Source organism: Drosophila subpulchrella, chromosome X, assembly GCF_014743375.2.
Source record: "Drosophila subpulchrella strain 33 F10 #4 breed RU33 chromosome X, RU_Dsub_v1.1 Primary Assembly, whole genome shotgun sequence".
NCBI classification, from domain to species: domain Eukaryota; kingdom Metazoa; phylum Arthropoda; class Insecta; order Diptera; family Drosophilidae; genus Drosophila; species Drosophila subpulchrella.
The window spans coordinates 17,406,908-17,431,902 of NC_050613.1; the positions used below are offsets into that span (position 1 = coordinate 17,406,908).

At 42.8% G+C, this 24,995-nt stretch overlaps 4 protein-coding genes and 1 long non-coding RNA gene across 18 annotated transcripts in view; 3 read left to right on the forward strand and 2 right to left on the reverse strand.

The window, feature by feature from the left end:
- Window positions 1–11,400, forward strand: part of LOC119558084 (Ca(2+)/calmodulin-responsive adenylate cyclase) — a 36,614-nt gene extending 25,214 nt beyond the window's left edge. For 2 of the 14 annotated variants that reach the window (XM_037871266.1, XM_037871267.1), the window contains exons 7-19: window positions 428–709; window positions 1,093–1,098; window positions 2,167–2,397; window positions 3,643–4,116; window positions 4,504–4,643; window positions 4,703–4,813; window positions 4,894–5,134; window positions 5,504–5,870; window positions 5,941–6,115; window positions 6,176–7,232; window positions 7,994–9,207; window positions 9,576–10,303; window positions 10,370–11,400. In XM_037871266.1, coding sequence (XP_037727194.1) covers window positions 428–709; window positions 1,093–1,098; window positions 2,167–2,397; window positions 3,643–4,116; window positions 4,504–4,643; window positions 4,703–4,813; window positions 4,894–5,134; window positions 5,504–5,870; window positions 5,941–6,115; window positions 6,176–7,232; window positions 7,994–9,207; window positions 9,576–10,303; window positions 10,370–10,770 — 5,427 coding nt within the window. In that variant the 3' untranslated portion in view covers window positions 10,771–11,400. Of the gene's footprint in view, window positions 1–427; window positions 710–1,092; window positions 1,099–2,166; window positions 2,398–3,642; window positions 4,117–4,503; window positions 4,644–4,702; window positions 4,814–4,893; window positions 5,135–5,503; window positions 5,871–5,940; window positions 6,116–6,175; window positions 7,233–7,993; window positions 9,208–9,575; window positions 10,304–10,369 lie in introns of those variants that run through there. The other 12 variants (XM_037871269.1, XM_037871273.1, XM_037871274.1 and 9 more) reach the window with 12 other exon arrangements.
- Window positions 9,320–9,681, reverse strand: LOC119558085. Its single transcript, XR_005220152.1, has 2 exons — window positions 9,541–9,681; window positions 9,320–9,488 (listed from the first exon to the last, which is right to left on the reverse strand). It is a non-coding gene; the product is annotated as an uncharacterized LOC119558085 (long non-coding RNA).
- A 2,660-nt stretch (window positions 11,401–14,060) lies between the features above and the next one.
- Window positions 14,061–16,036, forward strand: LOC119556467 (antigen 5 like allergen Cul n 1). Its single transcript, XM_037868715.1, has 2 exons — window positions 14,061–14,211; window positions 15,331–16,036. Exons 1-2 carry the CDS (start codon window positions 14,095–14,097, stop codon window positions 15,982–15,984), a joined length of 771 nt encoding a protein of 256 aa, XP_037724643.1. The 5' UTR covers window positions 14,061–14,094; the 3' UTR covers window positions 15,985–16,036.
- A 1,340-nt stretch (window positions 16,037–17,376) lies between these two features.
- LOC119556870 (antigen 5 like allergen Cul n 1) lies at window positions 17,377–19,048 on the forward strand. The gene is made up of 2 exons (XM_037869343.1): window positions 17,377–17,894; window positions 18,767–19,048. The coding sequence occupies exons 1-2, from the start codon at window positions 17,377–17,379 to the stop codon at window positions 19,011–19,013; spliced, it is 765 nt and encodes a 254-aa protein (XP_037725271.1). The 3' UTR covers window positions 19,014–19,048.
- A 489-nt stretch (window positions 19,049–19,537) lies between these two features.
- On the reverse strand, window positions 19,538–20,979 carry LOC119556944 (probable E3 ubiquitin-protein ligase makorin-1). Its single transcript, XM_037869436.1, has one exon. It carries the CDS (start codon window positions 20,807–20,809, stop codon window positions 19,817–19,819), a length of 993 nt encoding a protein of 330 aa, XP_037725364.1. The 5' UTR covers window positions 20,810–20,979; the 3' UTR covers window positions 19,538–19,816.
- Between the last annotated feature and the right edge of the window lie 4,016 nt (window positions 20,980–24,995).

The following is a 24,995-nucleotide window of genomic DNA, read 5'->3' on the forward strand; positions in this document are numbered from 1 at the left end:
TGTTAAGTATTTGTCAAATCAAAGCAGTGATAGCCTAACTTAATTTAAGCATAATAGCACTATGTTAGTGTTTTTCGTTCAGATAAATCATATGTAAAAGGAAACTCTAACAGGGACTTGATCTTCCTGTCAAGTACTTGTCAAATAACTAAATGGGAAGTCTAATTTAATCTTAACATAACAGAAATATGTTATTGATTCTCGTTCAGCCAAAGTATAGAAATCGAGACAACGGATTTGTATTGACGATAGCGCTGGTTATCTTGTCAGTATTTCGGACGGATAGCTAACTCTTACTTTAACTGTCACTCGAGAAAACGACCCGGTTTAGTAGATTTTTTGTACTTTAAAACGATAATTATGTATATAAAATTAATCGTGAAGATGCTATCTTTTACTAAACCATGTTTCCATGTTTCTTTAACAGCCGCTGATGCTCAACACCCTGGGAGTTCGCTCGGCGATCGGCAGTCGGCGGAAGCTCTCGTTCCGGAACGTGTCCAATGTGGTCATGCAGCTGCTGCACACGATCAAGTTCTCCGAACCGGTGCCCTTCTCCAACATAGCCACCGGATCCTTCCCCTCGGCGGCCAGCGCCTTGGGGGGCGGAGTGGCACTCGGAGGCGGTGGAGGAGGAGGCGTGGCACGGGGAAGCACCTGCGAGGCGAACGCCGGAAGCGTTCAGGTTTCCGAGAAGGGATCCCGCAAGGTAAGTGGTGTTCAGCCAAAGATCAGCAGCACTCTATCGAAAAGCCGACTCGGGAGTTTCAAGGTGGGAGTTGCAAGTTGGAAGTTGCAATGTTACAAAGTTGCGTGTTCCTGTAGCTCGGTTCTGTTCTATTCTTTTGTCGTAGCTCCAGTTCTGTGCATGTCCGGGTGGTTTACGATGGTACTCGGGTTGATTGGGTTCCGGTTAACTAGTTTTTTGTGGCGGTGGTTTTGAGTTCTGGCTTGGTGTGCTTTTCATTTTCCGTACTGTATCCGTAGCCCAGGGATACACAGAGATCTGATAGATAGAGATCGGGTAGCTTGAAGACGGCGAGACTCCTTTTCATTTCTTGCTTTGATTTGTTTCCTTTCGTTTTCTTTCAGGATGCGGTAAGTTTGCCTCGCCCATGTCTAAGTATTTCTATATATCCACCAGTTGAAAACCCGATAACCGTAACCATTATTCCTGAGTTGCGCTTTTATCCCTTGCCCCTCTTAAGTTCTCGATCGGTTCTTGTTTTTCCGTATTTAGTGGGCTCTTTTTCTTTTCGTAGTCGCATTGTAAACATATGTATCTATTCCTATAACTTTAAGATTATATACTTAGCTTAGCAAGATCAGCAATTGTAATTCCGTACTGCTGTCTCTACTAACAATTTGTAGTATAACGATTCGTTTGCGTCGATGTTGTGTGTAGTTTGAATGTAGAAAGTATAAACATATATGCCATAAATTAAATATATATGTGTAAATATATTCATCGGTTGTATAACAGTGTTGTGCGGTGATATCTTATAATATTATTAATTAAACTTCTGTCATTAGAACACTTGAAAGGACACACACAAATTTGATAGCATACTTTTAGACACCTATTACACACATTCTTGTGAAATGTTTTGGGAACGGGTCAAATGAATATCTAAATTACTATTAACTAAATTATTAGAATACATATTGCCTATTTACTTGTTTACTTCATTATAATATTGGGAAATTAAATATGGATCATTAAAAATGTAATATATATTAAAGATTATAATAACTGGCAAGAGAAATAGGTTCTAAAATCGAAAATATAGCCATAGGTATTTTATGGTATTCTAGGTATTCTATTCGGCACTGATGACGATATCATTTATAGACCTTCGAGATCCCCTATTGATAAGGCTGTATTTTGTACTAAAATACTACAACACTCACACATTATTTATTAGTGCTACCGCAGCCAGCGATCCTTCAGTTCCGTTGAGATTATGTTGATTTTGGTTTTCACTTGATGCGCCTCTTCTTCACTTTCTATCGTTATTGTTTCCGTTTTTCCGCCCTAACTATACTACTTACCCATCTTGTACTTCTTGCTACTGTTTAATTTTACGCCTAGTGATAAGAAAGACTCTTTGTTGAAATGTAAATATAAGAACTTACATGAAAACTGTGTATACTTCTCCGATCCAGGTGATACGTCTGCAAAAGATCTTGCATGCAACACCGCCACCGCACGGCATGGGCTATGGCAGCGTCGTCGGCAGCGGCGGCGGTGGTGACAGCGGTATTTCCGGTTCCGGTGGTGGTGGTATCGCCGGTGGCGGCAGTGGGGGCAGTGTCCAAGTGACCGTAGGCACAAATCCCAACTCAACAGCGAGTACGATTAGTCGCATTCATAGGCACAATCACAAGAACAATAAAGTGAGCAGAGCAGCAGCCAAAAAAAAAATACATTCTATACTTTCGTTCAATCGTTCAAAACCGTTCCTGCGTTCGTTCGTTCAAGGACCCTTTTCATAAGAACTGAGTTCCCATCTAGTCTTGTACCCCAAAAGATAAGAACTCAAGTCTTTGAAAGAGGGGCCTTCACTTTGTGTTTCGTCCATTTACATTCGTTCAATAAATGTGTTAAGTGTAACTACTTCATAAGTGTGCTTTGTTCATTCGTTAAATGTTTCGTTGGTCTTCGTCGAGATTTGTTTCTGGAAGGGCTTCCAGGCAAAAGTTCGTCAAGCCTAGTTATGTTCCTATTCGCTTCGTTAAAGCTGCAAGACACTGAGCCAAGAAAGAAATAAATAAAAAATACTAGCTATTTAGAATTTGTAGTAACTAGATTTTTAAAATGTCTAGGAAGAACCCATTTTCCATCTTGTAAAGTAATTTTTTTAATATACTGTTCTGTTCAAAATATTTAAAGATCCTCTGTGATTTTCATATGAAATGTATATACTGTAGGTATTATCTTAGTTAATCGGAACGAAAACCATATATTATTAAGTTTTTTATGAATTTTTTTTATTTTGAGTAGAATGTATTCCTATTTATCACTACAGTACAATTTTGTTTACCAAAATATTTAAAAATATTCCATTTAACACTCCCATTTTTAGAAACAAACAAATTCGGTAAACATTTTCTTAGCAAGAGCATGATAATATAAAGAATTCTGAGTATACCTAAACACATTGGTCTTTTTATGTTGAAAAGAGGCGACTCTGTATTATTTTGATCACAACTGTATAACCTTAGGTAAAGTTTTCTATTTTGGTTCAGTGTCATTATCGAGCTTTAAAATGCCAGCCGCAGCTCCGCATTATCACTGACCATTCGACATCCGGAGAGCATGTTCCGAGTCCATCCTCAGATCCCGACCAGCATGCCTAGTTGTCCAGCAATGTCCCAGCTCTGCTCGCTGCCTTTCAGTTCTCAGCATGTAGTGAGTCGTGGCCACATCCCCTAACGCACATACGTAGCGCTTTCTATCTTCAATCTTAACTCTTGAATCTTCAACTCAACCAGCCAGTTCAAGTGCCAGCCATCCAGCCAAAGAAGAGCTCGTCCGGGGACCACAACCACAACTAACGAATGTCTTTCTACTTCTTGCTCCCTCTTGCATGGCTTTCCATCCCGCATCTCTGCATCGGCATCGGCAACCCGCATTGGCAGTCGCAGTCAAAGGTGGCGGACAAGTTCAAGAGGCCATTCCGGAAGCGGCACTCGGTGGCAGCCCACCATCAGCCCACCAATCGGGTGAATCGATTCCTCTCCCAGGCGATCAATGCCCGGTCGGTGGACTGCGACAAGTCGGAGCACGTGGACAGGCTGACCCTGCGCTTCCGTCAGAGCGACATGGAGCGGGAATATCACAAGGACTTCGATCTGGGCTTCACCACGGCCATGGGCTGCTCGCTGTTGCTTCTCATCCTGGGTGCGGCCCTCCAGGTGACCGCTCTGCCGCGCACTCTCATCCTGCTGCTGCTCTTCCTCTTCGCCTTCATCTGGGTGAGCGCCATCCTGATGCTCCTGCTCGCCGTGCGACTCAAGTGGATCATCTGGGACATCTCGGAGAGCTTCTCGCTGCGCATGGCCATCACTATTTTCACGGTCATTCTCATTTACTCCGTGGGACAGGTGAATGTGGTGAGTAAATAAGAAAATCAGAAATCTGAAGAATTCGCGTTTTTGTGTAATGTTTTACTTGGTCCGAAGAATTCGCGTTTTTATAAAACTGAACTTTTTTTTCATGCTTGATCATACTCTGCTGTTCTAAAATTCACATATTATTGCATTGGGGTCCTTAAACATAAAAAACTAAAAAAAATAAACCGCGAATTCTTCAGGAAGGGATTGCCAAATATTTCATCGAACACAATTTTTTATAAGTGATTCATCTTATTGTCATATATGAATATATGAACTTCATTCTAACTACTGACTAAGAGTGTAATAAACTCAGCAGGGGTATATAAACTGGATTACCCAGGGAACGCAGTACAAATAAATACTAATCCCTCCATTTTCCCCCAGTTCACGTGTGTCACGGACCATCCGTGCGGAGGCAATGCGACGAGCTCCTTCCAGAACGATTCGCATCGCAAGTGCTCGCTGCCCCAGTACGTGTCGCTATCGGCTGCCTTTGCCTTCCTATCTGTGTCCGTGTTCCTCAGGTGAGTTCATCATGATTCTACCCCTAAATGCAAATCCTTGATTGCCACCTCGTCCACAGGCTGCCCATCATATTCAAGTCGCTGCTGGTGCTGGGAATGGGCACCATCTATGCCCTGTTCATAGAGCTGTCGCATCAGAACATCTTCGAGTGCTACGACAACCGGGTCAAGTAGGTCACGCTAATTTTGGGTTGCCCCACAAATCCACTAATGTAATCCACTCTTATCGATCGATATTGCCCCCCTCCAGCGCCTCGATTCCACTTCACTTGATCTCGCTGGCCCGCATAGCCATCTTCATGATTGCCATTCTGGTGCACGGCCGCCTGGTGGAGGGCACTGCCCGGCTGGACTTCCTCTGGCAGCTGCAGGCCTCGCAGGAGAAGAAGGAGATGGACGTGCTGCAGGAGTCGAACAAGCGCATTCTGCACAATTTGCTGCCCGCTCATGTGGCTGCACATTTCCTCGATGCGCAATTCCGCAACAACATGGTGAGAATCACCTTGTCCCCACTGACCCACTGACGGATTTAGAAAGATTGATGTGACTTGATGGGAGAAAGATAAACGGAGATCATTATAATTTGTCAACTCAATTTAAGGGGTTTAAAAGTATGCAACAATGAAGTACAATGAGTTGTTAAAATGTGTTAGTTTAGGTGGGTAGAAGTATGAAACAATACGATTTAAACTCCTGACTGCAATAAATGCATTCAGAAAGACAACTTCCCATTACTTACTGCATACTTTTAGACACCTAAAATGAAATAAAAGTGTTATTAAAACCCTAATGATTTGTATAGCACTCCCCATAATTTCAACATGCTGTTCTAACCTGTGACCTTGTTATACTCTCTTCAGGAGCTCTACCACCAGAGCTATGCCAAGGTGGGCGTAATCTTCGCCAGCGTGCCCAACTTCAACGAGTTCTACACCGAAATGGACGGCTCGGATCAGGGTCTAGAGTGTCTCCGCCTGCTGAACGAGATCATCGCGGACTTTGACGAGCTGCTCAAGGAGGACCGCTTCCGGGGCATCGACAAGATCAAGACGGTGGGCAGCACCTACATGGCCGTCGTGGGTCTTATTCCCGAGTACAAGATCCAGCCCAACGATCCGAACTCAGTGCGTCGCCACATGACTGCGCTTATTGAATATGTGAAGGCCATGCGGCATTCGCTGCAGGAGATCAACAGTCACTCGTACAACAATTTTATGCTGCGCGTGGGTGGGTATTATAAGCCTGGAGCTTAAGATCCCTTCTAGCAGTTCTTATTCTAATTGTACATGTCTTCTAGGCATCAATATTGGTCCTGTGGTGGCGGGCGTTATTGGAGCTCGAAAGCCGCAGTACGACATTTGGGGCAACACGGTGAACGTGGCCAGTCGGATGGACTCCACCGGAGTACCTGGCTACTCGCAGGTGACCCAGGAGGTGGTCGACAGCCTGGTGGGCTCGCACTTTGAGTTCCGGTGAGTGTACTATTAGATTATCAAGTTCTATTGTATTTACTAACTGAAATCCCATTACAGATGCCGCGGCACCATCAAGGTGAAGGGCAAGGGCGACATGGTCACCTATTTCCTGTGCGATAGTGGCAACAAGTCGCTCAACGGCGAGGTGCGCAACGCCATGTCCCTGCCGCAGAGTCTCCATGCACCGGACTACTACATGAAGGTCTCACAGTTCCCGGAGAATCGCGTCAATACCGATACCTACAGCAAGAAGGAGAATGGCCACCTGTACGCCGGCACTGGTGGCGAGGAGCAACAGCTGCTGCTGCAGCACCAGCACAAGCAGCTGGATCCGCTGCCGCTGCCAGCACCACCGCCTCCGGTGCACCATCATCTGCACCAGCAGCAACAGCAGCGCCTGAACAGCAAGCTGCAGAAGCAGCCGATCTTCATGGCCAACGGCGGTCTGCCCAATATCCGGGAGAACGGCAATGGTCACAATGGCGAGCAGCAGCACGGTGGCTTCATGGTGGCCACGACGACACCGTCGGCTGCAGTGGCGGTTCCCCTCCAGCCCCAACTCCAGCTCCAGCACCACCAACTCCAGTTCCAGCACCAGCACCAGCTCCAGCACCAGCACCCGCACTCGCATCCCCTCCCGCCAGCTGTGGCGGCTCCAGTGCAGCACCAGATCCTACTCCACCACCAGCTCCAGCTCCAGCATCAACCCGTTCCTTCGGTAATGTTGCGCGAGTTTAATATTATTGAGAACCCGACTTCCGGTGGCCGGCATCCGCAGATGGAGCAGCTGCCGCCGCACCACGGCAGCCTCGACCTATCGGGAATGGGAATGGGAATGGGTGTGGGAATGGGAATGGGGGCTGGCGTGCTAGGCGGTGACTGCTTCATGATGCCACGGCGAGATCGCGATCGCACCTACGTGCCGCCCCTAAACCAGCATGGCCATCATCCACCGCATCACCTCCATTCGAACCTGAACCTGAGTCAGAACCAGAGCCAGAGCCAGAACCAGAGCCAGAATCAGCACCCGCCATCGTTCACCAGCCTGGGCTATGGCCAATGCCGGGAGAGCGAGCCGCTATTGCATGCCAGCAGCGTCGCGCCGGTAGCCAAGGTGAGTGAAGACGCTGACCACCTGCTCTGGAGCAAGGAGATCCTCCTCTGAACAGCCAGCGCAGCCTTGTCCCGCCTCCAAGTGTTTCAGAACCTGCCCAGTAACCAGAAACCAGTAACCAGTAACCAGAGCCAGACCCAAACCGAACCGAACCGATACCCATATCCATCCCATTCGTATTTAACACTCAAGAACCTGAACAGACTTGCATGTATATACTCGTATATTTGAAACAAGATGTGTGTTTACATATTATACTGGGGCCAATGATTCTATAGTTATTTCTAATATAAAACCTAAACTAAATATAACATTTAATATAATATTATTTTTATAGTACAACTTTAAAAATTAATGGAATTTTAATTTAGTTAAAGGATTACATTTACTTTTTTATTGATCTCAAGTTATTAACTTCGCTTGAAAAACAAGATGACTAAGTCATTATTATTAAGATACATTTTTAAAATTAATGTGAGATACACCTTAAGACCTTTTGAACTTTTTCTTTTATAAGATATATGTATAATTAAACTCAAGATCGATGTATAAAACATAGGTTATAGAATTTGGCCATTGATTGTATTGACTTTTACATACCAGTCTGTTCTTGATGCTTGCCCACCGATCTACCCCCGAATATCCAATCCCTATATCTATATCTGTGTGTACCATGTGTCTAACTCTCTGTGTCCACTCTTTGCATGACCGCACATCTATCTTTCTCTCGCTTGCTCATCTCCGACTAACCACGCCCCCAGATCATGCCCATGCAGCATGCGCCAAAGTACGAGCCACCACGTTACACTTCTCCCCACACCATGTTGTCGCAGCAGCATCAGCATCAACAGCATCAGCAGGAGCGGCCACAGCATCCTGCCACATCCCAGGAGCAGCAGCCACATCCCGCCCAGGAGCAACCACATCCCTCGCAGCGACAGTACGCCATGTATTCGCAGCAGCCGCAGCTGCCGCCGAAGCCGGCGCTGAGGACGTACATGAAGCCGCTGCCGAGGCTGCCGGCGGAGCTGGAGGAGAGTCGCGACATGTCCTCCACGGACGACCTCAGCTCCCGGCCACACTCGCCCTCGATGAGCAGCTCCGACGAGAGCTACTCGAAGACCACCGAGGGCGAGGGCGATGGCGACGAGGACTCGCCGCGCATCCCCAATGGCGGCCACCTGCAGCACCGCAATAATGGCTACCACCTGCCCGCCGGCGGCCTGGTCAATCCGCTGCAATGGCTCTACCCATGCGACATTCAGGTGGATCCCACCTCGCCGGTCGTCGACATGACCCAGCTGCATGACTTTGAGCTGAGCTCCACCACCGAGAGCCAGGGCCACCACACCACCAGCAACACGACGAGCAACACGCAGCACAAGGGCGACAGCTGCAGCAGCTTCGACTATCAGAAGACGGCAGCGGGAGCGGGAACGGCGGCGGGAGGGGGAGCGGGAGCTGGAACGGGCGTAATACCCATCCCCACCAAGTCGCCCTTCGAGCGGGAACTGCAGCGTCTGCTCAACGAATCCTCGCGAGCCCGTTGCCTGGCCACCTCGACGACGACGACGGCAGCCGGTGGCAACTCCACCACGGATCACACGGCCAGCAATGGCAGCCGTGAGATGAGCTACTCCCTCAGCAATGGCAGGCTGAGCTCCGTCAATGGGCATGGTGCCGCAGGAACCGCTTCCGGTTCGGGATCCGGATCAGGATCGGCGGTGGGCAATGGCAGCGGCGGCAGCGGCAGCAGCAATGGCAATCTCAGCGGCGGCAGCGGCAGCAACTCGAACAGTGGCAACAACAATAGCAGTCACCACAAGTCGGATCAGCATTCCCAAGCGGATCACGAACTCCTGGCCGGCGGCAAGCTGCCGGGCAGCAGCAGCTTCATGATCGCCAAGCACCCGGTGGGCTTGGAGGCCATCAAGGAGATAACGCGCAACAAGAACCCATCGGAGTCAAGCCAAATGTGAGTAGACCATGATCAGTGATGGGAATGGTAGGACGAGTGTATTGTATTCCAACCAAAGGTCTATGTATATCTAAATATTTTGTCATAAAGGGATCCCTAAAAACCCTTGTTATTTCAATATAATCAGCTTTAATATCAAATATTTTGCTTGTTTCAGTTATTTTTCTTGATAATAGACCCAACTAGAGATTTATTCCCATCACTGACCATGATGACAGCTTCCATTCCATGTCATATGGTGTAGGTTCGCCGCTTTCATAACCGGTGTGCGGGTGGCCCTATGTTATTTTAAGTTGTAGATTACGTTAATAATAATATCTATGTACTTACAACCTTATATTATGGAGCGCTTGTGACCCTTGCAGGCAAACCTCGGACACGGAATCCTGCGAGATCCTGCACGAGAACCGCAACCAGATGCATGTGCTGGCTATGCTGGAGATGCACTCGGCCAAGGAGCTCAATGGCTGCCATGTGCATCATGTGCCGCATTCGCAGCAGCAGCATCAGACGCGGCCGCATCGTCAGCGACCGCGCTCCAAGGAGCTGCAGTACAGCCACGAGAGTCTGGACGGCCTGGATGGAGCGGTCCAGGTGCAGTCGCAACAGCGCCACCCGCGCTACCACCATCACCACCACCATCACCACCAACAGAGGCAGCAGCAGCAGCAGCAACAGCAGCGCTACAACCATGTGCAGGAGCAGGAGGAGCGTGACGATACCGAGGACAACCTGGCCGACGAGGAGTTCGAGGACGATGAAGTGGGTCGCGATGTGCGACAGAAGCGCCTACAGAAGCCGGACCTCAATCACAAGCGGGCAGATGGGGATGGCAAGGAGGAGGAGGAGGTGGACGCCGACGATGACGACGACGACGAGGATGATGACGAGGAGCAGGACCAGGACCACCGGAATGGAGGGCACAAGGAGGCGGCGCCGCTGACAAACGGCAGCATGCGCGGCCTGGAGGCCAATGTGATAAACGACGAGCTGAAATACGGGGCGGCCCATCTCAACCACCAGTCCATGGACTCCAATCCGTTGGAGAGCCAATCGGAATGGTCGGACGACGATTGTCGTGAGGAAGCCACAGGTGAGGGTAGCCATAGAGTGGCATTTTCCTGTAAAATATGTACTTATATGTTTTGCAATCCATTAGGGGGAGCTGAATCCACGGGCTACATCACGGATGAGCCCGGACTGGAGAACATCTCGCTGCTGAACGAGGCTGGGCTCACCGATGCCGAGGGCGCCCTCTCGGACGTTAACTCGCTGTATAACGCGCCGGATGTGGACGACACCTCGGTGTCCAGCAGGGCCAGCTCCCGCCTGCTCAGCCTGGACTCGCTGAGCGGCCTCTACGACTGCGACCTGGACTCCAAGCACGAGCTGGCCATTGTCAATGCCTCGCACAAGATCTCCAGCAAATTTGGACAGCCCCCATCGCCGGCACAGCATCAGCAGCATCCGCAACAGCAGCAGCAGCAGCATCCGCAGCAGACTCAAACCCAAATCCAAGCTCCGGTTCAGTTCCAGTCCGCTGAGGAGCTGAGAGAGTAAAGATTGATGATGGAGCGTTAAACACTCAAACGTTGTTATTGCTATATGCAAATGGTGTCTAATAATTTACAATAAACCAACCTAAACTAAAGTAAACTAAAGCTAGAATATAGGTGACAGATATATATATATATATATGATATATTTATGTATGTAAAAAAGCAGAGGCACTTAAAGCTGCTCTATATATGGCACCCCTAGATGTAAGCCCGTTTACTTTACTGTGGCTCCATAATGCCTATATATATATATATATAGTATATGCAAGAAAACTCTATATGTATTGAAAAGTAAACACGTAGTCATTGGTTAGCCGTCGCCAATTGGCCCAGTTAAGCGTTCCAGTTACTACTATCCCGCGTGAGAGAAATCGAAATTATACTTGATATTTAGCCGCCAATTGAGATATCCAATGCTAATCCATGAATTCATCATTTAGTGCGCTTAGTCCTCCTAAGGACTTTCTAATTGGAAGGGGGGATCCCCCATCCAACCCATATGTTATTAATGTACGAATATATATGTATGTATATGTATCATTTGATAATCGAATAAGCAAAGATTTGGCCAATCACACGAAGCCACAACCAATGCATGACAAGTTGTAAATAAAGCAAAATGTTATAAATATTTCCCCCGATATTATTGTAAGGCTTATAAATTTGCCCATAGACTGCGCCACCCTGAATTCGAATTTTAAATTGAAATGCAAAAAATCTCATTAATTGAGATCATTACTTGGGATAATAATATTGAAGTCCCTTCTGAAAGATAAGTAACGTCGTGCTTTTTTATTTTTCGAACTACCATGCTCCCTTTGCCACGCCAAGCGTCTTTGACCCTATATATTATATGTTGCCTACTCTTGGGCTCAACCACAAACTGGCTTAAACCTAGCTTTTAGCTTTTGTATTCCAAATATGATGTTGCGAATTTTTAAGTATAAGTTCCAGAGTGCTAGACGGAGTGACTCAAAGTGTACTCCACTCTGTTGGCTGCTGCACAATTGTCAAATTTCATTTGCTATGCTACTTCAGTGCATTCGTCTGTAAGATCTGTACATAGGATATTCAAAAGAAGATATATATATGAATATGATTTACAATTACTAGGAACGTAAGATGCAGAGACAAAAAGATATTCTTGATATTGTTGCCCCGACCCTTGATAACCAAAACAAAAACAGAAACATAAACCAAACGACAACAAGCAAAATGAAAACTGAAACAAAATCTCGTACAACTGTGCAAATGATAAATAAGGAAAATGTAAGCAAACAAATCCATATTTTGTGTGTGAAATTTATTAAGTCGCCTTAGGAGCGTCAAATATTATTAACAAATAAGAAAACTACACGAATGCAAGTACATTAAACGATAAAAGCAACAACCACAGCTACTGCAAGTGCTGCAAACAGCCCACAGATAAACTTCTTATGCAAATATAAACACAAATAGCGCAGATCTGTATACATTCAATATATATGTACATATAAAAATTGAAAATGAAAACAAGCTGGAATAAATATCTATATATATTGTATACACACATTCATATAATTGTACACAGAGGCAGACAGGAAGTTGGACTTGCGCAAGTATATTTATTTTTCTGTACTAAAAGATGGTAAATGGCAAAGAATTAATTATTATATGCAATGGCAGCCATCTGTCTATATCTACACAAAGAAATGGTGGGTAAGCAAGGCCTTATATGGAGGATTACAAAATCCGGAGGCCGATTGTCGACTCATTTTGATGGGTAAATGCAATTATCAAGTTGGCAGAATTGCATTATCAGGGCTGTTCCAGATTCCGCGTGAAAAGTAAATTATAGTGCCATCAATTAAATAAGCACAATGTCAAGCGGAAATTGGAGTGATTCTTTTAGAGCTAAGAATTGGAAAATTTTGGGAAATGGAACAGGCCCTGTTTGCATAAAAAACAAAGAAAACCCTACTAGAAATACATAAAATGTCAGCATATCAAATATGTCAAAAAAAATATATATATACAAAAATATAAACTTGTGTTCTCTTTTATTTGGCTGTTAAGAACCATTTTAAAAACAAGCAATCAAGAGTATTTGTTATTAAAAATTTTAGTCAACACACTTATTGACATGCACCAAATTAGATGTTTGGTTAAATATTCCTTTGCTAAAATTCACAATCAAAGTCTTTTGTTTTTCAAATTTAATGGTACTCCGAACAACTGGGCAAATAATGGTTTTGCACTTGATATATGGGCTTTTGTTGAATTTGCAGTTGGGCTAACATTTGACTGGTTGATGGTCAACACCACACGTGCCGGACTTTTTGTTTGTTGCAATGTGTACTCACTGTGTTTGTATTTCTGGCCAGGAAACGTTGCTGGTTGGAAATAATATTATAATATTTACAAAGATTTTCTTAAAAATTGCGTCATAAGGGTTTGTTTTTGATATTACCAAGAAAACAAAATAATGGCTTTTTAAAAGGTTCCCATATAATAATGAGTTTTATTTTAAAGACCAAAAAATAATGATTACTTTTAATCAAAAAAAATAAAGCTTAAAGATAATATTTATTTTGGCTCAAAAAAATAAAAATATTAAAATAAACCTTATTTTTTAGGAACTAATATAAAAATTAAAACTTATAAAATCGTGGTGGAAAACGATAGATAGTTTTTTTTCTGTTCTTTGTATGTTGATCCTAAATGCTTGATTTTTTGATGCCCAAGACAGATCATAATTTATTTTTTACAGTCCCTGGTTTTAAAAAAGTATGTTAACATTTTATAAACTATGTTTACCTTATTAAAGACCTCAAGAACCAATTTAATTTATTTAGCATACATTTAGTCACTGGGTTTTTCCATATCTCAATGAGTTTCAGTTTTCTGTAGGTGTTTCGTCATAATCATTCGCGATTCCTATAGATTAACAACGGAACTTCTGTTTTTTTGTCATCCCTGATTATTATTTTTTAATTACTCATTAACTTGTTTCTCGTAACATCTTGGCCGTGTCTTAAACAATCAGTGATGTACATATACCATCTCAGGGGCGAAGAACTCTCAGGTGGTTCCCGCAGACACGCTTGTTTTTCTCTTACCGATCGAATGACGTCTTTTGGAGGAGGGTAGAAATTACCCATTACATATAGTTGAGCACACCCACCCAAACAAAGGGCGGGTGGGCTGAGACTCGGCTGGGACAAATGAGACACTCTGGCGGTAAATATTTAATCAAATGTTGATAAAAGAAAGAGTGCTCTACTGCGGTTGGCATAAAAGCCCGTCGCCCCGAGGGAATGGCCAGCAATCTGGTCTGGGAATAGAAATGCGCAACACCGTGATCATCGTCAGCCTCTCGCTGGCACTGGGCCTCGTCTCCGCCACCGACTACTGCAAGAAGACCTGCGGCGGCACCAAGAACCTGGGATGCGACAATAACGGGGTGAGTCCTCCCTCCATCGGGATAAGAATTTAAGTGCACTGATAAAAACGGAAAAAATTAAGAGATACAACATACATAATACTAAAAACAATACACTTAAATTGCATGATATCAAATGAAAATCAAAGTTATAAATATTATATTAGTTGGGGATCATTTTAAAAATAAATATAAAAATGGATTATAAAAATATGGAAATTTTGGATTCACTGTTTTTGTAGGCTACAATGAAATATCTCGGAATATATATTTTTTTTAAAACTCCTACAACTAAATCCTTGATCCGCCATCCATCAATTCACTTAGGACTAATATGCATCTTAATAAAGAAATTTGGTTTAAAAGAAAGAAATATTTCTTGCGATTTTTTATTTTCGCCTTTAAAAAATATATACTTTCAAGAGAATCTATTATACATTGCTCACATATTTATATTAATAATATAGAAAGTGTGATTCACATAAAAAAATGTTCTTTAATAATAAATAAGTTCACCTAAAATTGTTATGGTATATGAATTCTGACCACTGTAGCGAAAAAACTATCTACTTTAATAAGATCGAAATACGAAATCGATGATTTTGTCCTTTTGATATTATTTAAATGAGATTAATGATATGTGATACTTGAAAAATTTTGATACTGTTTTGAAAGGGAATATCCAATATTTATTAAGTATTTCACATAACACTTTTTATTTGCAATGCTTTCACAAGATCAACAATTTCTGATATTTGCACATACCTTTTTTTGATCTATCTATCTATCTATATATCTATTTATCTTTCTATATATCTATCTTTCTATATATCTATCTATCTATCTATCTATCTATCTATTTTTTTTATCTCTATCTATCTTTTTATCTATCTATATCTAGATCTATATCTATCTATCTATCAAGCTATCTATATATCTATTTATCTTTCTATATATCTATCTGTCTATCTATCTATCTATCTATCTATCTATCTATCTGTCTATCTATCTATCTAACTATCTATAAAAAATGTTATATTTGAAATACTGTTTTTTAAATATAAAGTTAATATACAAATATTAAAAAAAATGTTTTTCTTGTTACCAACTATATTATTTTATGTATTGTTCGTATTTCAGGCCTGGGCCTCTAGCTGCCCCACCGACGCCGCCCTGGTGTCCCTGACCACGGCGCAGAAGGCCGCCCTGGTGGACAGGACGAACGAGTACCGCAACATCATCGCCGGCGGACTGAACGCCAACCTGAGTGCCGCCTGCCGGATGGCCACCATCAAGTGGAACGACGAGCTGGCCTATCTGGCCAGCCTGAACGTGAAGAGCTGTGCGATGCGCCACGACGCATGCCACAACACGGACGCCTTCGACTGGTCCGGCCAGAACCTGGCCTGGATGAGCTACTACGATCCCCTGAACGTTACCCACTACGTGCAGTGGGGCGTCGATATGTGGTACGGCGAGGCGGTCTACACCAAGCAGGCCTACATCGATGCCTATCCCTCGAACTACAATGGCCCGGCCATTGGCCATTTCACCGTGCTGGTGGCCGATCGCAACACGGAGGTGGGCTGTGCCGCGGCCACCTACTCGGTGGCTGGCCAGGGATACAAGGCCTTCCTGCTGGCCTGCAACTACGCGGCCACCAATGTCCTGGGCATCAAGATGTACAGCTCCTGCGCCAAGCCGGCCAGCAAGTGCACCACTGGCACCAATCCCCAGTACAAGTACCTCTGCAGCTCCAAGGAGGTGTACGACGTCAACAACCTCTCCTACTGAACCAATGAGAACCAATAAATGGAAGCTACAGCTGGGCTATTTCGAATTTCAATCAAACGCATTTTACTACTACAATTTGGATTATTATTCTATACAAGCTATAAGTAATGTGTTAAAAATATTTAAACCTGTTTCCGGAACTCGAGCGAGGTATAAACAATCTCATTAATTGGCAAACAAAAAATAAATAAAACAATTAAAAATTATATTAAAGTAAAAGTATTACTAAAGACTTTAATATTATTTGCTTTTACTTTCTTAATTTTAAATGGATATTAATATGTATAGGTATCATATTGCAAATTCATAAAGCTTAACAATAAGTTTATAAAACCAATCCATTCATATGGTGAAAAATCAAGCAAGTTTTATAGAGCCATTATCAAGTTATAAATGGTATAATCACCACAGTTTTCTCTAAGTGTATGCTTAACAACAAACATAATTGCGAATTTTGATAAGGATTTATTGTGGCTTCACCGGAACTTTTTAGATATTAAGAGCTTATCTCTGTTGTTGTCTTTTAAAAGATAAGATATATATAATTTCAGATGAAGGCTCGACTTGGTTGTAAAAAAAAACTAAGCATTATTGTTTTTTCCAGGAAATGTATGCTTTGATTTGATAAGATTAAAACCCAAGAAGACGTGGACTATTTATAAAGATGTTTATAAACATAGAAGTCTTATGCAAAAAAGATCTTAATTAAACTTACAAAATTTTCTTTTTTGCTGATTTTCAATTTCTTTTATCTGTCTTTCGATAAGAAATGAAAACAAACTAATAAAATGTTATAAATCCGGTGGTTTTATTTAAATGGAGCCATATTTTTCTGCACGAGCACTGTGGACTGAGGAAATGCTCCATAAATTGATCCTCAATCAGTTCTGATAAGAAGCAAAGATTGCTGGTCAAAAAAGACTGCACGAGGATGGCGACCTACCCCAACTTTCTATTATGACCTGATCGGAACTGAAACTGTTAAATACATATTTGAAAAAAATATAATAAGTACCTTTACAACTCTTGTAGGCTTTTAAAAAAGCCTCACAAACAATTAAGTTTCTAAAGTTTTTGTTCTTTATGATTATTATATTATTAATAATGATATCTGTATAGATTTTCCTCGTCGATTTGTATATCAATATGGTTAGTTGGCAAAACAGATTGTGCCGAGAGTCGGCTTGTCGTAAATATAAGATTATAATATGTTTAAGATTAGATTGACTGGGGGTTGGGTGAAAGACTAAGGAACCACGGGGATGATTTACAGTGGCACTTGGGTTGGAGGAAGTGGCTGACCGATAGAACCGATGGAACTGCCATATAAGCACAATGCCGATCCGGCCACCAAATAGATCCCCTTTGGTTGTCAATCGAATCGAAGTGAATATGAAGCTCGCCGTGCTCGCCATTCTGGTGGTTATTTCTGGCCTGGCCCAGGCCACCGACTACTGTTCGTGGGACATCTGCAGCGGTGGCTCCCACATCGCCTGTGGCCACAGCAACTGGTGGGACAGCAGCTGTCCTGGGGATGCCGAGCTGATCGACATCAATGACGACTACAAGTGGGTCTTCGTCCACTCGCACAACGACAAGAGGAACTACATCGCCGGTGGGTATGATCCCAGCCACGATGCCGCCTGCCGCATGGCCACCATGGAGTGGGACGATGAGCTGGCCTACCTGGCCTCCCTGAACGTCCGCCAGTGCAACATGGTGCACGACAGCTGCCACAACACCGACGCCTTCAAGTACTCCGGCCAGAACCTCGCCTGGCAGGCCTACTCCGGCGACCTGCCCGACATGGGCTACATCCTGGACAACAGCGTGCAGATGTGGTTCGACGAGGTGCACAACTCCAACGCCGGCATCATCTCCGGAGGTTATCCCTCAGGCTACAGCGGACCGTGAGTAAATCTGATATAGTCTGAATATCATATGGGAACATGAACTCCTTCCAAAAGAAGGCTTCTAGAATCCCTTATTTTTATGTGTGCTTTAATGGGTTTTTAAAATCCAAAGTGTGGCAGTGACAAGTTTAGTTCAGAGCTCTTCTCTGAGTAGATATGTTATAGTCTATTATGGGAATATAAACTCCTTACAAAAGAAGGCTTCTAGAATCCCTTTTTTTTGTGGGCTTAAATAGGTTTTTAAAAAATCCAAGGAGTTGTAGTGATTGAAAAAGACACTACTCAGTTATTATTTTAACTGAAAGAAAAGTTAACTTCAGAGTTTGCACCATCTCTGAGTAAATATGTTATAGTCTATTATGGGAATATGAACTTCTTCCAAAAGAAGGCTTCTAGAATCCCTTTTTTCGTGTGCTTAATCCAAGGTGTTGCAGTGAGTGAAAAAAGCCACTACTCAGATTTTATTTTAACTTAAAGAAAAGGTTATTTCAGAATTTGCCTTTTGCGTCTTAAAGTACATAATTTAAAGTGACAGAGCTATAGGCAAATTGCCGAAACTCTATCGTTCTCAAGTGCCTTGTCGTAGAGACGATTAAGTGTGAATCCAATATCAATAATCTTAAAAACTTAATTAGTTAAATTATCTTGTCGCTAAACAATGGAACTTTTTAAATTTTAATCTTAGCGGAAATGGAAATTGGTTTTCTGGCTCTCAAACAAAAACCTAATTTTTTGTATAGAACCCCTCAAATAAGATAAGATATGAAGGGGAATTATAGGTTTATAAAAAGCTGTGTTTCAGTTTTTTTTGGTGAACTTTGTTATGATCAGGAACACGTTTAATGGAACCCCTTCTGTTGCTCCCACAGGGCCATCGGTCACTTCACCGTGATGATGTCGGAAAGGAACACCCGTGTGGGCTGTGCCGCCGCCAAGTACAACCGCGATGGATGGAACCAGGTGCTGGTGGCCTGCAACTACGCCACCACCAACATGATCGGTCGCCAGATCTACTCCAGCTGCGACTGGGCTGCCCAGGGATGCGGATCGGGCACCAACGGCGAGTTCGGCAACCTCTGCTCCTCCTCCGAGTGGTACGATGTGAACAGCTGGTAAATGGGGACCCATCAGATCCAAGGGCATCTACTCGGTCGCACCAGCAAATTAAGTGTTTAATTAAAGGTATTTCAAGAAATGAGATCCAGTGTTTTTTTTATCAACTGGGGGGAGGGACAGAAATTGAAGGAAATACCTTCTTTTGGATCTGTCTTAATTGGTAAACAAAATTCCTTTGATAAATTACAAGGGCATGATATGTAGTTTGCTAATTGTGACTGATAAATTTATAGTGTTTCCCAAATTAAGATCAATAAAACCTTAAAAAGGGTTAATAGAATTACAAGATAAGCTATAAATCCTATTTTAACTGTGTTGTATTAGCTATTGGATGTAAAATCTTTAAACAAAATCTAAATATGATAGACACGCCATCAACTTAAAAATATTACCAATGTGACTTATGAACGAGGGTCTATTATCCAAAATAATAAAGTATTTTTAAGTTCTTTTAAATTTTTCGGCAAATTTTAGACATAGACAAAAACACATTATAAATGCTGCATTTTTTTTATTTTACTTACATTTCAAATGTAACTTCAAATGATGTATTAATGTTAAATTTTTTTTTGTTTTGAATTAAGTGTAATTGAATTTAATACAGGTACGGAAAATTTGTAACATTAAGTGAGACAAGTGATGTGAACCAAAATTTGGTGTTCAACTGAATTTGTAGTGTAATTTTGGCTGTGGTTTAAGTTGCATGTTCGTCTGTTTTGGGTTTGTTCTGGGACACTGAGTCCAAATGTGTGTGCTGTTTATGGTGTCCAGCGGCCATCCATTTGAATCATGGCCTGATTTAGTTAGTTATCCTCCCCTGAGCCATCGGAAAGATCGCTGAAATCACTCCAGTCCAGGTCGAGCCAATACTGGTCCAGACGATCTTCCATCCGCCAGGGATAGTAGTCAAGAAAGTCCATTAAATCATCCCGATCGCGATTCCGCTCCCGATCCCGTCTAGAATTGCGTTGTGGCTTCCGGTAACGCCTGGGCTGGCCCACATCGATGATAGTGCCATCGGGCAGGGCGTGTCGGTAGAAGCACTTGTTGCCAAAGGGACACCTGCCCCTGCCCAGACGGAAGTACTTGCAGTTCTTGTTGCCCAACGCAGTGCGATAGTCGCTGAGCAGCTTGTCCTTATCCTCCTTGGTGTCCACCCAGAAGGCACTGGGACAGACGAAATCCGAGGCGACCCGGCACTCGGGACAGGCCCGGGTCACCGTGTGCTCGAACTGCTTGGCCTGGCGCCAACGGCGGATGCAGTCCAGACAGAAGGTGTGATTGCACTTGGACAGGATGCCAAAGCGACGCTCCCTGCGGCCCTCCTTCTCCACGACGGTGTCAAAGCAGATGCCGCACATCTTGTCCTTGGAACGGGCTATGGCAAATGATAGCTCCATGTCCAGTTCGTGCTGCTCCAGGCACTCGCGATTGTGCTTCCTTCGCTGCTCCAGATCTCCCGGATGCAGGCAATACAGCTGGCACATATCGCACAGCTCCAGATGGATGCGATGGGGGCACTTATTGCCCAGAATACATGTGCCCCCACGCGGACAGAACTCTTTGGGGGGCTCAGTCTCGGCAGGATTCATTTTCCTGGCATTGGGCACAAAAACCGGTGCATTGGCCCACATCCGCTGACGACTGTAGCCACTGGTGGTGGCCACCTCCACCTCCACCTCCTCCTCCTCCGATGGCCTGGCATCCACATTGTGGGAGAATCGACAGTACTCCCCGAAGCGACAGATCCCCTGCATATAGTAGCGGCAGAGGGTGCGACTGCGGTTTAGCGACATGCTGATCTCCAGATTATCGATTGGTTTCAAGAAAAAGCGTTGCAAAATTGAAAAAAAAATAATTTTTGTGTAAAATCTTTGAACAATTTCTCGGCAATAATATCGTTTGAATATTATAGATTATTGACTCTCTGAAGGCTGCGGTTACTGAGTTGGAAAATAGGTGTCGTTAAAGGTTTATAAACAGATGGATAAGGCAATGGTTACTGTGGTTGAGATTTTGAGAGAGAAGGGATCAGAAATTTATTTTTTAATATATTTTCAAGGGATACTTAAGATGTTACAAAAATCAGTAGGAGATTGAAAGATCAGGCAAAGGTGTCTAAAAGTATGCAACAATATATATTAAACTCAGAAGTTCATTTAGAACTACACCATTTGTTATTCACTATACTTGTAGATACCCAAAACTATATTTAAAACTTATTTCAAAACCCTAGTAATGTTGAAGAGCTTTAAAAGCTCTTTTAAAAGGTGTGTAAAAGTATGCAATAATTTATTTAGAGAGCGCAAAAGAATGGTTTTTTATTTCACTGCATACTTAAAGGTACATTTTAAGGTGATTTCAAATCACTAGAGATTTCTTATTATTATTTGTCTGTTTTCTGCAAGTATTTTGTAGGGATTAAAGAGGTTTTTGTGAAGTTTTCGCTTGAATCAATCTGTATTGTGGCTTTCTGAACCCTCCTTTTCCAGACTCGAAGTCCCATTGGCGTTGTAATCTCCTCCCTGGCTGCTTGGCTCAACAGTTGTCGCGTTTGATTTGGCATCTGAGTGTTGGGTATTGAGTACTGGGTATTTGAGTATTTTCCTGACTGTCGCAGATTACGGAATTCCACAGACGACTTGCGCCACTGCGATTGCCATTGCCACATCTACGAGTATATTGCTTCCGGAAACTGTTGTCTAGTACCACCGATAAGCCCGCGGACTGAATGTGAGTCCCCCCCATCGTTCCGAGTTATATGCCGAATTTGTCGTGAAATGTCTTGGTAATCAATTTATGTGTTCCGTCGTCGCTAGTTTTTGGGTGGTTTAAGCACCGCGATTCGCCAGATGCCGCAAGCCGCAAACTTTGCTGCCATCTGAATGCGGGATGAGGATGGAGATGTGGATGGGGAGGTAGAGGAGGCTGGGATCTGGGATCTGGGCTGTGGAAATTCACCTGCGGAATTCACAACGATAACTTGCACTCATCTCCGCCTCGAGGCCATCAACTTTGACGGCCTGTCTTTGGTCCCCCTGTCTGCCTGTCAGTCGCCTGTTGGTCCTGCCACTCGTCCTGTTGCTCGTCCTGCACTCTAAATAAATTTGGTGGCACAACTATGGATTGCCCGGGACAGCCTTAATGCCTTCGGAGCGGAACTTCCGATGCGAACAAAGGAAAGGCCCAGCCTCTAGTCGCCTTCTTTTCTCATTATACATTTCGAACTTGCTTTTTTTAGTAACAGTGTCTACTGGAAAATTTTTTTGGTACTAACTACACACAGAAAAAGTTACCATCATCTTAAGAAATTCTGTTTGGACATTGTCTTCAAATAGTAACGTTTTTTGGAAATATTTCAATTAATATGTCATATTTAGATTTACGAAAGTACTAATTTTTTTTAACTGAAATTATGATCTAATGATTTTATAATAGTTAAGTGGAGGAATTTTTTTAAATTGTCGAATTTTTTTTATTTTTAAGTGGGAATTATTTTTGAAATAAAAAAAGTTTTTCCTAAATTCTCTCTAATGGGTTATATAGCATAAGTAAAATTAGATCGACATATTATTATTTTCCACCAGAAAAGTTTATTAAAAATGTAATCAAAAATCCTATAATACTTTAAATGAAATACCTAATATTAAATAAAATCGATATTGTATTGTTTTCAACATGAAGAGTTTTTTAAGAAAATGAAACTGGTATGATATCATATTCAATCTGAAATGTTTTGAGGATTTTTAGTTTTTTTTGATGCTCCAAACTTAATTTTCGGTTCTCCCAGTGCACCCGCCTTCCGTTTTGGCGTACGTGAAAATGAAGCATTTTCCATTTGATGATAACAAAACATGTTTGGCATATTGATGAATGCCTCCAGAGGACGGGTGTCCCTATCCCTATCTAGTGCCCCTTCCCCCAACGAATACCATCGGCACATTTCAGCACATCTTGCGGCAAGGACTCGAATTAGGCGGCAGTGGAGCTCCCTCCGTGCTCGATTTTAATGATGTGACTGACGGACGCCCACCGAAAAATGTGTACTTAACTTGGCTTCAATGTTTCGCTGTTTCGATGGGGAGATGGTTCTGGTTCTGTTTCTGTTTCTGGTCCCCCCTCGTATTATTATTTTTCCCTGGCTTTTGCTTACTTTTCATAACTACCCGCCTGTTTATATATGCGGGCTTTGGCGTTTGTTTGCTTTTTGGAATACGTGATTCGCCCACGGTGCGGATGTGGATGTGGATGTGGATCTGGTTGTGGATGTGGAGCATCCGTAGTAAAAATATAAATAATAATAAAAATAATTTCTCACTTCATTTGTTGCACAAATCGAAAATGGCAACGCGGTCCGTTCGTGTCTGATGATGAGTTTCGTTCCTCTGGATTTCGACCCACGATTTATGTCTAGAATTCCAATGTGCCCACGCTGCGTATGTGTGTTTTTCTTCACAGCTCATACTATCCTTTTTTTTTATTGAGTACCAGCATTTACTATACATAAAGTATACTTTATGCTTCACCAGACTAATGAATAAATGGACGTTTGAATAAATGATTTAATGAGTTTATTCATGAGTGTTGAGAGCTTAGGGCGGAAAACTATTGGTTTACCATGATGAATGCGTCTAATATGTATTTCTAATCCTTAAAATTAGCAAACTTCTATATGTATTATATTAAATTGCAAGAAAATCTACGTACTCTGGTTTTCCCTCAAGCGTGTCACACATTTTTAGTAAAATGCTCAGCTGAAAAATCGTTTCAATTCAATTACAGCAAATTTTTTGAGCACCGCAGCAGTCGAATCGAATTCCGAACCAGGTGCAATTTAAATTACCAACAAAGTGTGGCAAGGTGTCTGTCTATCTTCGCACGGATGTTGGCATGTGTGTGCGCCCCTGGGATATTGGAGTATCTTATAGATACTTAAGTGCTGCACAGGAAGCATTAAAAATGTTTGATATCAGGAAGCCAAAGCGGCAAGATGGAAAATGCTGGGGCAAGAGTGTAGGTGCTTTTTTGGTTGGTTGAATCTAAGTTGAATTTAAACTTAAAGAGGTTCTTATTACAATTTGGAAATTTAATTTTAAGTATTTAAGCTTTGGTTTATTAGTATTCAAGCTTTTGGGACTATTAAGGAAATTTTTTATACAATCCTTGTACAATTTATTTCAATATAGAATAATTTCTTTAGGCGCCTTTATTAATTTAAAGAAAGAACAAATGTCAAGAAATGTAAAACCCTTTGTATAGTTTCATGAAGTACCTTTACAATCTTTTGAAATTATTCTTAATTCCTTTTCGTATCTCGTAACCCGTGTCTCAGACAATTATAAGTGTGGTACACACTTTTCAAGAACCACACACCCACAGCACATCTCCAGTGGAAATATGATATTAAATTAGCTGCCAAGTTGTGAGCCAATTTCAATTTGTGCTCCGCGTGGCAAACAGATTTTAAGCCACGTCAGAACGGGGGGCTTTTCTTTCGCCTTTCCTTGCCATCTACTTTTTTTATATTTTTATTTTCTTTTTGCCCCGTGTCATTGACACTTTGAGGGTGTGTGTGAATCCGCCTGATGGTGTGTGTTTGTGTTAGCTGCACGCCGTAGCATACTTTGGAGCGCTGCCATTCATTAATCAAGTTCAGGGCACTTTAAAGTGGTCGCTTAGCCTCGACTCTGTCACTTGGAGCTGAAACCGAGGCTGAATCCGCCGCCGGAAAGGGTTTTTCGCTCCCAGAACCACAGCCTCCGACGCACAAAATAAGTGGAAACCAACTATGCTAGATATAAATGGTATTTCAACAGGAATTAAGTATTCTTTTTCGGAATTTAAGGAAAAATAAAAAAGGAATTGAAAAAATTATATTAGAAACATATTGCAAAATATGATTGAATTAAAGCCTTTTTTAGCGGTTTTGTAATCGTAGTTTAGCCAAATCAAGGCGTACAGCAAAAAGACCGACTGTTTTGA